Here is a 14,115-nt window from a genome sequence, read left to right as displayed (position 1 = left end):
TGTCACCGAGAATAGGTGACGGACCTTGAGAGAGGTGTGCAGCATGAAGGGGGAGGCGTTGGCGGCCCACTGGCGCTGCAGGGTTGCGCAGCCACGCTGCGTGAACACGTAGCGGCGCGAGACGAGTGGGTGCGCGTACAGCACGCACCCCGAGGTGGCCACCACCACGCCCTTCCTGTTCATGTATCTACGCAACAAACAATCGTAAATGCAAAGTGTCAGGTTTAGTACATTTCATATGCATGCGATCATTTTTTAAAGGGCATGGCTATCACAAAGGAAGGCGCTAAAGTTTCAGACAGTTTGTGGCCTATGCTTTTCCAATGACACCACGGGATCTTTAACGTCCACCGTGAAGTAGACGGTGCATATTTACTGGTAAATACACCTGCAGTATTAACAAGGGCCGGCCTGCCAAACTCAAACCACAGGTCTCTGCAATGCGTGGCAAACGCGCTACCGCTGGGCCATGTCACCGCCCATGTTACCAACAAAGCCAACGCGTCTTCTTGGTTATTTCGGTAAAGTCACGTAGAAGGGAAATAATAAAATAATAAAAATAAAACATAATAAAATAAAATTATCACGACGTTTCGGCCACAACATAAGCAGCCGTCTTCAGGTGAAGAAACAGAACTGTCGGGAAGACAGCGTTCCAATGAACACTGCTAATCTTGGCAACGTCTTTTAAGCTGGGTGGGAGGAGCAGAGCGCCTTGGGAGGAGCAGAGCGCCTTGTCAAGAAGAAGATGAATCCATGCAGTCACGAAAGCTTTAAATCAAAATTTAAAGCCAGCGCGTACAGAGATCAGGTCACCTGCAGCGAGCACAATTGCGTGCTTGCTCAATGTCTACCATACAATACAAGGTAATGGCAAGCGTTGACACGTACTGTTCAGTGATGGCAAGCATATCTTTCCGCACATTTTTCTCCTCTTCTTTAGAAAGCTGCACCCTCTTGATATCCACTGCACCCTCCCCTTGCACACTCAGCCTGTACACACACAGTGGAGGGAATCACGTTAATGGCACGACAAACACAACAGCAGAATGACTAGCTTCAGTATGTGAAGTGGGTAATAAACTGGAGGAAGCTTATTACAACACCAACAGACTACAATACAAAGGGGTAACGGCCCCTTCCACCCGATACTCTATGTAGGGACTCCCACGGACTAGCTCGCCTCTTGCTGGCTATTACTTCGCCTACACTGCTGGGGCTTGAGTCTTCTCTTGAGTCTTCACTGGTTATAAGCTGGAGCTCTCACTGGTACGAGCTCGAGCCGACCCGAGCCAGGGGTTAGGCTCTGCCCATTGGGCTCTTCTCTCCAGGTGAGGCTCTTCGGTCTCCGGCCGGACGAAGACGAGCTGGACCCCTCGGGGACCTGGCTTTTATACAGGGTCTCGGCTCACTCAGCCCCTGGCCACGCCTCCCTTCCAGAACCTTCTCCATGAGCCTGGAGAATGACCTCATCCCCCAGCCCCCTGCCTGGGGTCTGGGGTCCCGACCGTTGGTCACGATGCTCCCCCCCAGGGATTGCCTAGGGCCAACAGCCCCTCATCACTATGAAGCCGGTCCGGCCTCTCTGCTGCTCCCTACTGGCACGAGCTAGTACTGCCGGCTATGATGGCAACCATGCCACTACACATGTACAGTGAAACCTTGGATTGCGAGTAACTTCGTCTGCGAGTGTTTTGCAAGACGAGCAAATTTTTTTAATAATAATTTGATAAACGAGTGATGTCTTGCAATACGAGCAGTACACACAGTATACGCTTTGTCTGCCGAGCATCACGTAATCACAACCGAGCCAATGGTTCTTCTCTTTCTCTCGCTGCGGGATTGTGGGTAATCATCTCCCATGCTCGGTCTCAGTCGGCGTGCCTCACTCGTACAGTCAACATCCGTGCGAGCGAATACTGTTTACTACAGTATAGTCACACATCGTCCCAAATGTCTGACCCCACCCCCACCCCTAGGTGCGTGACGTCATTTATGGACGGCCCCTCTGACATTGTGACATGTCACAAGAAGGGATGATGGACACGGGTAATAATTGAGTGGGGCAGGGAAGGAATGGAATCTGTCCATGAGTTCGTCCACCGAGGAGATGGAGTTGCATCAGAGCCGTGAGAGGTTGCAGCGGCTTGGGGAATCAATCATCCCGCAGTGGATAGATCGTGGGTGATGATGGTGATGGAGAATGCAGAATGCCTTCTTTTTCTTACTTGATTTTGAAGTCTGCCACCGCAACGACCAGCGCCTCCTCCAAATGAGGCCAGTTCACAAACACGGGGCGACCAAGCAAGGTGGCAGCCAGCTCCTCCGTCGCCTGCGACACATTGTACACAACCGTCACCCACTCCACCACCGCAACGCCTTTCACGCCTCACAGCAACCAATTCAGAGCTGATTTTTGGGTATAGGTTACGTCATGATCTCACCAAATCTGTGTTGATAAGACTCTCCCTGTCACCAGACACAAACTAAGTAAATTATCACTTGTACCAATGCGCCAATTACTAATATGAGCCGAAAAATTTACCAATGGCGCATTAAACGCTTGTGCACATGAAAATTGCATTTGTTTGGCTTGTGTCAGGTGGTGGAGAGTTTTACAACACTCAAGACTGCCATACGCCTCCACTAACCATCAATCTCACGTGCACATGGGCACCAGCTATCGAAACTGTCCGGGGCCAGGCTCAACGGACGTTTTGGCCCCCTGATGCACCGTCCATATCCACCATGTGACTGCGGAGCTGCCCAAGAGCTGCCCTCGTTGTTGAGGACTGCCCCTTGCATATCGACCTCTGATAGCGGACGCAATCGGTCAACAAATGAATTGTGCGCATGCAAGGACACGTGCGTTACCAAGTGGTTCTGATGATCACATTCCGCTGCCCAAAAGCACGCGCACGACCCTACGTTTGCTCTGTTAATGGCAAGTCATTGAATATAAAGGAAATTTACATTCGGGACAATCATTAATAAACTTTCATAAAAGTACCCTTTTAAATGTATTCGGTATTTTACCATTTCGTTGTTCTTGGGCAATACTTCGAGGATGATGCTCTCTCCTCTGCTTTTGTGCTGGAACACCGTGACGCCGGCCTTCTTGAAGTAGAACTGCCGACAAAGCCAAGAGGAGAAGCAGTGATTACCTTTACAACTCAGTGCAGGTGACTGCCAATTTCCTTTTGGATGGATTTATTACCGGGTACTGAGCCATAAGACATAATATGCAGCCATTTGCAAGGGTACGTATTGCTATTCTGCACATCATTTTGTGTCAGACATTTTAATAATCTTGTGACACAGCCAATAAAGTAAAGTGGTCACATGGGTAAACATGCCAATTGATTTGTTTTTTCAGCAATTTTTTTTTAAAGAAAGTAACATTCACAATCTTATACTTGACGTTTCACTGGACATTACATCCGGCATGCTCAGGTGTTAACAAAAGCTCAGCTCCACTTACACTCAATTTGGCTTACACAGCGCTGCATTGTTCCCTGCTGGACATCCTACTGAAACTCCGCGTCTATGTGACAGCCCCGCGCTGTAAGAATGGCGTGAATACCAATTGCACTCAATTGTTCATTACTATTATTACCTTGTGTGGGATTTGCTTGAGGGTGGGAAAGCCCGGGTAGAAGAGGGTGGGGGTGGAGTATTCCGTCTGCGGTCTCCTGGTCTTCACGTGCCAGGCGTCCATGGGCACCTCAACGCACCTGCCATAAGGAATGACCCCATCACACCAGGTGTTAAGCCGTCAACGAAAAATACCACTAACTCGTCCGCAAGTTACGATAGGGCCGCAATTAATTAGTGTGAATGTAGAGAAAAGTCCAAGTGATTTCCCCTGCTCAAATGAGCATTGAGGTGGTGCTCATCTTCTGTTTCCAGCCCTGAGCCAGTGGTGGAAAGTGCACATTCCTATGGCGGGGGTATGTCTATCCATAAGACAACCACTGCAGACTTTGCTGCAAAGTGGAACCATTTTTCTACAACCTCTCAGGAAAGGTTGATGGGCTGAGTCAACCCCCATCAGGCTTTGCGTTTGCAACCTTCTGGTTGCGTGGTGCTCGTTCACCCGCCTAGCCAGCTGGCCGGTATCCGTGAGGGTTACACTCAAACAGCCATTTTCTTTCCTATTTGCCTGAACAATACGTGCTTGCATTTGTGGCTGCAATTTAACTTCCTGTTTTAACTCACATTAAGGATTTAAATGAGTTGAGACTATTAGCACATGTTAAGTGTGTGCAGAAGATGGTTACATGTTGCAGCGGTGATTTTTTAAGATAAGAATCGTAAATACCAGAAAGGAAAGCCTTGAAATCTCTATGGCGAGGTGTATAAAACGATTATATTCACATCTGTGCCGGCGCCTGGGTCTTCCCAGTTCCATCGTTTAACTGCTCTACCCTGGGGCAGAGTGCTGTCTGCAGTATCTCCTATGCAAGACCAAGTATTTTGTTATTCCAGTATAGGGCCACAGAGCTTAGGAAAGTGTTAACAAAAAAACTGCGCTCGTAAAAAAAGTGTGAATATATTATTTATTTTGTTTAAGTGTATTCGCACACACTAGCCCCGAGCACACGGCTGTCTCACCTGGGCGTTCTGTTGGACAGGTACTCCAGACACGCTGAGTGAACGTTCCTCTGGCGTTCTTCCTCCGTTAGGAGGTGCTCGCATGACTGCATGGCTTCCAGGAGACGTTTCTGGGGGACAGCAACAACTTACCACGCTAAAACCACATGTAATGTTACTGGACTTCAACAAAGCAACAAGAAAATAAGCCTGTGGCCTTTGAGTACACCGAGGCTCTTCGACATTTCATGGCAGGACAGGGAAAGCAACTTGGATTATTGAAAAAGATCCGGAGCGGAGGCTGACATTGGTGCGACACAACATGATGTGAGCATGTGGATAACGGTGATGCAACTTTACAAGTGTATAAACCCCTACAGTGCACGCGTTGGCTGTGTCCTGCACGGTTTACATACGTGCACGCAGCATGCGTCTTTGCGTGCCTCGCAGAATGCACGGCGATGTACGGTGTACACGATCTCACCTCGCAGATGAAGGGCACAAGCACCACGGCCTCCCACTCGTGCTGCTTGCCATTGAGATCTGTGTTGAAATCTTTAGGGTAGAAATCATGCAGCGGAGATGTCTCATCCGACACAAGGCTCTGAGGAGGAACATTCAAAACGATCAGAATTAAGTTCAACGGAGAAATTGTGTCTGTCAAGCATCAATGCTGAGAAGCTTCTTTTGGTTTAACAACACAGACGTGTGTAGCATTGCATGTACAACAGTTTTTAACCTTATCCAGCCCACAAGCTCAACAGATATGAATGTTGAGAAAATGTGGCCATCCCAAAAACAGGCAGCAGTGAAACAGAGATGACTGCGGGCCGGTGTCGTGCCCTCTATTAGAAGCCCCCTTTCATCCACGCTGCAGTGGTAGTAATTCACTCACCTAGCCTTGTATTTAAAATATGTCTCAAAATCATAAAAAGTGGCTTACTCAATACATTATGAAAGCAGGCTCTGCATGCGTCTTGTTATTATTTTATTATCCTTCCGTTATGGCGTGCTGCAGAGATAACCAACTGCGTATGGAACAGCAGAAACAGTTCTAAAGCGAAGTCTGGGTTCTGCAATTGTTTGACGGCGCTGGCTGCGAGCTGGTGAAATGCTTCAGTGCCGCCGTCCCATGGCCTTTATGGGCAGCAGTTCGTGTGCTCGGGTGTTCTTTTTGCGCTCCACCGTCGCAGGCAGAGACACTCGTGAACACACAGGCTGAGACACTCGGGAACGCGCAGGCCAGCACAGAGGCACGGCGGCACCCCAATACACACCTGGTAGGCTTGTGGCAACAGCTGTTTGCTCAGAGAAGGCAGCACAGCTAGGAGTTGTTGATAGGGCAAGAAGGGCTGGCCCAGATTTAACTTAAGTTCCAGCTTTGAAATTCCACGCACGTCCGACACAAACGGGGCGTAGTGGTAGGGATAGAACCTGAATGTGTAATCACAACCATAAAAAACAGAAGCAAGTGACCATCGCTGGCTGGTAACAATCACTATTATAGACTGAAATGGATTTAATATACTTGCAAAAACAATGTCCATATCTTTTGATTTAAAGCTTTCGTGACTGCAGTAATTCATATTCTTAGTTTTTTCGGTAAAGTCACGTTGAAGAGAAACAACAAAATAACAATATATATAAAACAATAAAACATTCTCACGACGTTTCGACCATAACTCAAACGGTCATCATCAGGTGTGTTGGTTTGCATAAATTTATTTTTAAAACGGCACATTTCTTTATTTATATAAAAAACGTTGGCGTCACGCGCAGCGATTGGCAGTTTGCCCAGGACTAGTCCATCTATTTTTTTTGAAAAGAGGAGGGGGGAGACGAAATTTTTTTAATAATGTATGCTGTCTGAAAGCCACTGTAAGCGTGAACAATCAATCAAGAACTGAAATGATTTATCAAGTCTTTCCAATGATTGCTAAGATAGAATCCATCTTCTCGGTTGAAATTGTCTCTGTGCTTGTATATGTGGATAGCCTCATGAACGAATCTCTCATGGAAGCCAGATGGCTTACAAAGAACCTCCGTCTTGGAAAAGTCAATGGCATGTGAGCCTACTGAATTAGAACAATGATCTGCTACGGCCGAGGTGTTGGTCCTACCGTGTTTAAGGTCTGCTTTATGTTCACGAATGCGGTCCGAGACATGGCGTTTGGTTTCTCCAATGTAACTACTACCACAGAGGCAACTTAGTTTGTAGACACCAGGGTATTGTATGTCCGGAATCACATCTTTTACAGACGGAACCAGATCACGGATTTTATGTAATGTGTTTGAAAGGCTCCTCAAGAGGGTTCTTCTTCATGAAGAAGAACCCTCTTGAGGAGCCTTTCAAAACCATCACTTTACCCTACATTGCTGGGATCACAAAAAAGATCTCCAAAATCTTGAATAAACACAAGATCCAGGTCCGTTTCAACACATTACATAAAATCCGTGATCTGGTTCCGTCTGTAAAAGATGTGATTCCGGACATACAATACCCTGGTGTCTACAAACTAAGTTGCCTCTGTGGTAGTAGTTACATTGGAGAAACCAAACGCCATGTCTCGGACCGCATTCGTGAACATAAAGCAGACCTTAAACACGGTAGGACCAACACCTCGGCCGTAGCAGATCATTGTTCTAATTCAGTAGGCTCACATGCCATTGACTTTTCCAAGACGGAGGTTCTTTGTAAGCCATCTGGCTTCCATGAGAGATTCGTTCATGAGGCTATCCACATATACAAGCACAGAGACAATTTCAACCGAGAAGATGGATTCTATCTTAGCAATCATTGGAAAGATTTGATAAATCATTTCAGTTCTTGATTGATTGTTCACGCTTACAGTGGCTTTCAGACAGCATACATTATATAAAAAAAAAATTCGTCTCCCCCCTCCTCTTTTCAAAAAAAAATAGATGGACTAGTCCTGGGCAAACTGCCAATCGCTGCGCGTGACGCCAACGTTTTTTTATAAATAAAGAAATGTGCCGTTTTAAAAATAAATTTATGCAAACCAACACACCTGATGATGACCGTTTGAGTTATGGTCGAAACGTCGTGAGAATTTTTTATTGTTTTATATATATTGTTATTTTGTTGTTTCTCTTCAACGTGACTTTACCGAAAAAACTAAGAATATAAAAATGTCCATATCGATTAAATATATTTATGAATATGACTGTTGTCAGCACATGTGAACAGCCTTACCTTTCCACTGACAGTGATCCCAGTACTAAACTCACACAATTAAAATGCAAGACTTTGATAGCTATTATGTACTTTAATTATGAAAAACCAAGACTCAGCAATAGGGCAAGTGGCATATCATTGCGAGTTAAAATCCTGGTTGGGCACTGACTCAGCCCATAATGCCTCTGGGGTCCATAAAATGATTGACACTTTGTGGGGAAGCCAGCTGTGTTTGTTCTGTGGACATTTGCCCCCCCCCCCCAATAGACATGTGGAAGAGCTTAATACCACCCATTATATCATGGGACCTTTTTGCCAGTATCACAGTATGAAAAATAACAATAGGTAATAAAACAGGTGTTAAGATGTTCATACACCAAATATATACCTTTCGCAAGGAATCAAGTCTGCATTAACCACACGTATTTGTGTTGAACATGCAAACAAACATGCTCTGTTAATATATGTGTAGTGACATAGAATTAGCTATGTAGCAGCATAGCGCTGGCTGCTGGCGGGGAAGGGGATCTGTGGTTTACAGCAGCCCTGATGTCAGCAGGCCAGGTGATACACCAGAGGGGATATCTGGGGGAAAGATTACAGAAGGGACACGTGGGGGAAGCCTGAGAACCCGCTAGTAGGTTCTAGAGAGGGGGTGTGGCCGGGGCGGAGCGAGGCCACGCTGGGAGCATAAAAGGGGGACCTGAGCGAGAGCTCGGGGCTGTTGTTTGGAGTGGGATCCCCGTTGTGCTGTTGAAGATCGTTGCCATCGTCTCGTCGCCATCATCGCTGTCGTCTAGACTCGATATTGCGCTGCTAGACGGTAGTTGGCCGTCTCAGTTCAGTGCCGTCAGTGTTAGACGAATCGTGTTGTGTATAGGCGAGCAACAGTAGGTGTGTACCCACGTGGTGTTGTGTATAGGCTAGCAACAGTAATAGTGTGTACCCACGTGGTGTTGTGTATAGGCAAGCAACAGTAAGTGTGTACCCACGTGGTGTTGTGTATAGGCTAGCAACAGTAATAGTGTGTACCCACGTAGTGTTGTGTATAGGCGAGCAACAGTAATAGTGCGTACCCACGTGGTGTTGTGTATAGGCTAGCAACAGTAATAGTGTGTACCCACGTAGTGTTGTGTATAGGCTAGCAACAATAATAGTGTGAACCCACGTAGTGTTGTGTACAGGCTAGCAACAGTAATAGTGCGTACCCACGTGGTGTTGTGTATAGGCTAGCAACAGTAATAGTGTGTACCCACGTAGTGTTGTGTATAGGCTAGCAACAGTAATAGTGTACCCACGTAGTCTTGTGTATAGGCTAGCAACAGTAATAGTGTGTACCCACGTGGTGTTGTGTATAGGCTAGCAACAGTAACAGTGTGTATCCACGTGGTGTTGTGTATAGGCTAGCAACAGTAATAGTGTGTACTCACGTAGTGTTGTGTATAAGCGAGCTACATAAGAGTGTGTACCAGCGTAGGGTATGTATTGTGCAAAGGGTGCTCGGTTAAAGAAAAGTGCCTCCAAGTCTTAGCGTCTCCGAGTCAAGTGACTACATATGCATTGTCTTTAAAACCAATTGGCCTACACCAGAGACGGCCTTCGATCTGTTTTCTATTGTTGCAAAAGGTATCTATTTGGTGTTTGAACATCTTAACACCTATATTATATTCTTAGGTCTTTCGGTAAAGTCACGTTGAAGGGAAACAATAAAATATATATAAAACAATACAAATTCTCACGACGTTTCGACCATAACACTCAAACAAAAACAAAAAAATAATAAATGTATGCAAACCGGCACACCTGATGACGACCGTTTGTGTTATGGTCGAAACGTCGTGAGAATTTGTATTGTTATATATATTTTATTATTTTATTGTTTCCCTTCAACGTGACTTTACCGAAAGAGCTAAGAATATGAATTACTGCAGTCACGAAAGCTTTAAATCAAAATCTTAACACCTGTTTTATTGCCAGAAAGGGTAAAACCTATTCTTGTTTTTCATACCACCCATTACCTTCCTGAAGACAAAACAAAAAAACACTCACTCACCATCCCCATGATGCCACACCGTTGTAGTAATAATGCAGGATCCATTGAATGGCTTCCACGTAACACAGAGCTTGTTTCGCCAAAAAATTGCTGTGAAATATACGTTCAAAATAAAATAAAACGTTCAACAAGTTAACTCGTGCAAGATTGCCAATATGTCAATGCGCAGCTGACGGCTAAAGGTTTTACTTGAAATGCAACATCACCCCTACTTAAAAGGGTATCAAAGCACTGTACAAAAAAATTAAAAGATCACTCATGTCTGCTGGATTAAGGCTTTCCCAAGCTATCGGTATCCCTCAGTATTGTGATGCAACAATCCACCTAGCTCCTGCACACAGCCTCAGTTCATCGCTCCACCTCGTTGCCAACTAAACCTAAGGGCTGCGGCCCTGCGATGGGTTGGTCATGCCACTGATGGTTGGGAAGGCCCTCCACTCGAATGAACTCTGGAGTATACTTTGGTCTACTATTCCACATTGACTTGATAGGTTGAAAGAGGTGGGCATACCCACACTTTAGCCCACCACACATCACCTAACAATCGAATAGCTTTTGTTGTCCCCATTCATACTGCTGGATGGACAGAGGCCAGGGAAATTTTCAATTTTAAGAAAATTTCCCCATTGGTAATGAGAATAAGAATCTTTATTTAGACTAGAGGAATCCGATAAGCTATGAAGCTCTTTTTCACAGATGTTTAAACAGCTGTGCAGGTTCACTCTGGTGCTGTAAGAATGAAGTTGAAGATGGATACAGGGAAACACCTCCTCTCCTCTGCTCAAATTAATTTAAACACAATGGTGTACCATCACTTCCTCTTGGCCAAGTCGAGAGAGAATCTACTGATTGACTACTGCTGTTCATATTCTTTGTTCTTTCGGTAAAGTCACGTTGAAGGGAAACAATAAAATAATAATATATATAAAACAATTAAATTCGCATGACGTTTCGACTGCAACACAAGCAGTCATCATCAGGTGTGAAAACCAACGTTGGTTTTCACACCTGATGATGACTGCTTGTTTCATATATTTTATTATTTATTTGTTTCCCTTCAACGTGACTTTACCGAAAAAACCAAGAATATGAATCACTGCAGTCACAAAAGCTTCAAATCAAAATTTACTGCTGTTCATCTTATATTACACCACAAGTTCCCAACCATCCCGAGCCTTGCGCACCACTGTCAACCCACAAGACATGTCCGCGGACCACCATGCAGTAATACATCCAGTGCTTTATGAACAAATTGGTATTGCCACAGTTCTGTGGACTCCTTGCCATGGCCTTGAGGATCACGGGTTGGAAACCAGTCTTTTGCCATGCTCCAGTTTTATTAAATTTTATTCCAAGTTTCTTACGAAATATACTCCATATTGAATATCAAAACATATCTATGGCTATATTTATATATATAATTAAGGCATTTGCACATTTGGCCAATGACAATAACACGAAACTGAGAACATTAAACTAACAATTGTATGGTGCAGTAGTAATGCTTGTGCCTCATAGCAAGAAGAGTCTGGGTACGATTCCCGACCGGGTGCCTTTCTGTGTGTAGTATATATGTCCTCCCTCTGTTCTTCATGGAGTTTCCCTGGGTTCTACAGTTTCCTCCCATAACTAAAAACATACAATGTAACTGGCATTGGATATCCTAGTGCTGAAAAGATACCTGAAAATTACTCAATTTGGATCACAAATATCAACATCGCCCTCTACTGCGAAAACTTGGAAGGCAGGACCCCACCTGAGAGAGTCTTGAGACTTTCCTGGGTGAACAAACGTATACAACAACACAACATAAAAACCAACCGGTGCCAGTGCAATGTGCTGCGTGCCAGTGGGGACACTCACTCAGTGACAGCTTCCACCTCCATCTTGGTCATGTAGTAATTTCGCTTGTAATGCGCAAATTCCAGCTCAAATAGCTCATCCCTTTCCCTGTCCTCTGCAATGCATTGCGGAACACAGTGTGCGAGTGAAACCACATTCACCGTCGTCGCCAATTTACAGCGGGCACTATGAGCGCAACGTCTACGCATCTCTAGAATCCAACAAGTACAACGCACACGACGGGACGCAGTGTCTAGGGCAGCGGTTTCCCAACCGGCACGGCAAGCATCGCTCCACGCTTCTTTGAGCACTTTTCACTTTTTTGTTTTGTCTTGTTGTTAATGTCCATGTTTTTGATCCATATGAAATAGCGGGTAGTACACACGGATTCAAAACGATCTTCTTTAGGCAGATGGGTATGTTGCTTTTAATTAGTTTAGTTCACCTTTCCAGAAATTATTCCCACCTGCTCTCGTCCTCGTTGTGCCATGTACTGTATTTGATTTTGGCCAGCCTCAAATACCCTTAGCGTACACAACATGTGGGGACCGGGTCGGGTTTTTGGTACACAAGACGCACCACACGCGTGCCCACAACGCGCTCATCGCACCTGGAATTTGTGAGGCACTGACTCCGTCCCTCGCCGGAGGATTTCCCATCCCCATATGAACCTCCGGAGGAAGCCGAGACGCATCATCCTTCTCCTGTGAAGACACAATGCACGTGACCAAATGAAAATACCTTGTCACTATAAGGCGTGCGGATACTATAAGGAAGAGGAGGACGTTATGGGAGTGCAGTGGTCCAATTGGAATGGTATTCGACAGTGCGCCATACGGGCACTTGTCAAAACACCAGGCACGTTTCCGGTACTTTTCACAACGGTTCCTAATCCTACGCAACTACGTTTCCACAAGGAGGAGCGCCGGTGAACATGGGCTGCAGGGCGAATGGGTTTCATCCCGGCACTTCCACATTTACATTTCCCCCACTGAACGTGAGTATAGAGCATTAGAATGTTGTTACGGCTGCTAACTTGCATGAATAGGATGTGTGTGTTTTAACGGAATACATAGTTTGACCAGTGAAAGTTTACCAAGCCTCTAACAGGGGAAAAGACAAATGCGTTATTTAAAAGTGAACAAAATATGACCAACATCTTTACCTTCTCTCTGTTTCCAGTTTTTCCTTCAAACCATTTCAGATCAACGTAGACTTCATTGAAGTGCTCTCGGTCAAACTAGAAGAAACAAGACGCGAAATGTCTTCGCTTTGAAGCATAACGGTAAAATGCACATCTGCAAACACAACGCCAAACCATTCTTTATTTGATCACTTTGTTCAATTAAGATAGGCGATTCGTGAAATGATGTTGAACAACATTTTATGTAACGGTATAGAAGACGTAATGGCCAATTTCCTCAGGCGTTGCCATCTTTGAAACCAATCTCCAAAGTCTGCTGTAACAGTATTCCACCTTGTGACTTTTGGTCTTTCCCTTCGGTGTTCTAGTACCGGTTTCGTGACCTGCCCCCCCCTCCACACCTGGCGCACCCCTCCCAGCTCCTCTTGCTGGTTATGAACACAATGCTTTCTTGCTGCATCTTATCCCAAACCTCCCCACGTTTCTAACCATAACCTGCATGGCACCTTTTTAACTCTTGCTATACTCACAGGCGCCCATATCCACAGCATGCGACGCACGGTACACGCAAATATACCAATACCCGCCATTCGCCACTAAGTGATGGTGACGTCACCATGGTGCCTGTGCTCGGCCAGGTCACTTTGAGGCCACGTGAAGTATCGAAGACTCGCTGATAGGTCATGGGACAGACCCAGGTGCCATGTGCGGACTGACCCAGATGACTGACAGGTGCACTAGCTGTACCCCCTACTGTGCATGCATATATACACACACACGAATGATGCACCACTGGTCAATAATCCTCACTCACTGAGTAACGAACGCTAGAGATGCAAACAAGAAACTCGCTCATAAATGTACGATACATTTTTCAAGCAATCACACTCTTTGATCTCGTCCTATAATGGGCGATGTAATCGAACCTGCACTCAGTAGATCCCAAACATCGTCCAACGCAAGAGGGTTCACCCTTTAAATGTTTGAGATGTGATGCAATGCGTTTTGAGTTGCCAAGGCCTTTAAGCAACACATTGTAAATGCCAATACAATTGTTATTTATGGTTATATCTCTAAGGGGTGCTCTGGCAGCCTCCTAGCATCTCTCCCTGGATACCTTACCTTGGAGAGCGCATCGAGGTACTTTTCAAACCGGGGCAGGTTCAAAATCCCCGATTCGTTGATGTAGCCTGAAGAGCAAAGACAGAAAAACCATGAGTATCATGTGTACCCCCCCCCACCCCCCCAAACCCAACGAGTATAGGCACTCTGTACCTTCCTCGGTGG

The 14,115-nt window shown here is 45.5% G+C and overlaps 1 protein-coding gene across 2 annotated transcripts in view; it reads right to left on the bottom strand.

The window, feature by feature from the left end:
* The window catches only part of XRN1 (5'-3' exoribonuclease 1), a 41,608-nt gene that overhangs the window by 17,067 nt on the left and 10,426 nt on the right, over nucleotides 1–14,115 (bottom strand). For both annotated transcript variants that reach the window (XM_032960525.2, XM_032960526.2), the window contains exons 10-22: nucleotides 13,951–14,018; nucleotides 12,850–12,924; nucleotides 12,295–12,388; nucleotides 11,706–11,799; nucleotides 9,843–9,932; nucleotides 5,871–6,027; nucleotides 5,078–5,197; nucleotides 4,615–4,724; nucleotides 3,617–3,734; nucleotides 3,037–3,129; nucleotides 2,229–2,332; nucleotides 892–993; nucleotides 25–187 (exon numbers count right to left, since the gene is read on the bottom strand). In XM_032960525.2, coding sequence (XP_032816416.2) covers nucleotides 25–187; nucleotides 892–993; nucleotides 2,229–2,332; nucleotides 3,037–3,129; nucleotides 3,617–3,734; nucleotides 4,615–4,724; nucleotides 5,078–5,197; nucleotides 5,871–6,027; nucleotides 9,843–9,932; nucleotides 11,706–11,799; nucleotides 12,295–12,388; nucleotides 12,850–12,924; nucleotides 13,951–14,018 — 1,388 coding nt within the window. The remainder of the gene's footprint in view (nucleotides 1–24; nucleotides 188–891; nucleotides 994–2,228; nucleotides 2,333–3,036; nucleotides 3,130–3,616; nucleotides 3,735–4,614; nucleotides 4,725–5,077; nucleotides 5,198–5,870; nucleotides 6,028–9,842; nucleotides 9,933–11,705; nucleotides 11,800–12,294; nucleotides 12,389–12,849; nucleotides 12,925–13,950; nucleotides 14,019–14,115) is intronic.

This window comes from Petromyzon marinus, chromosome 25, assembly GCF_048934315.1.
Source record: "Petromyzon marinus isolate PM22_M1 ecotype Great Lakes invasive population chromosome 25, UKy_Petmar_22M1.pri1.0, whole genome shotgun sequence".
NCBI lineage: Eukaryota > Metazoa > Chordata > Hyperoartia > Petromyzontiformes > Petromyzontidae > Petromyzon > Petromyzon marinus.
This window is presented reverse-complemented; position numbering and strand designations above follow the sequence as displayed.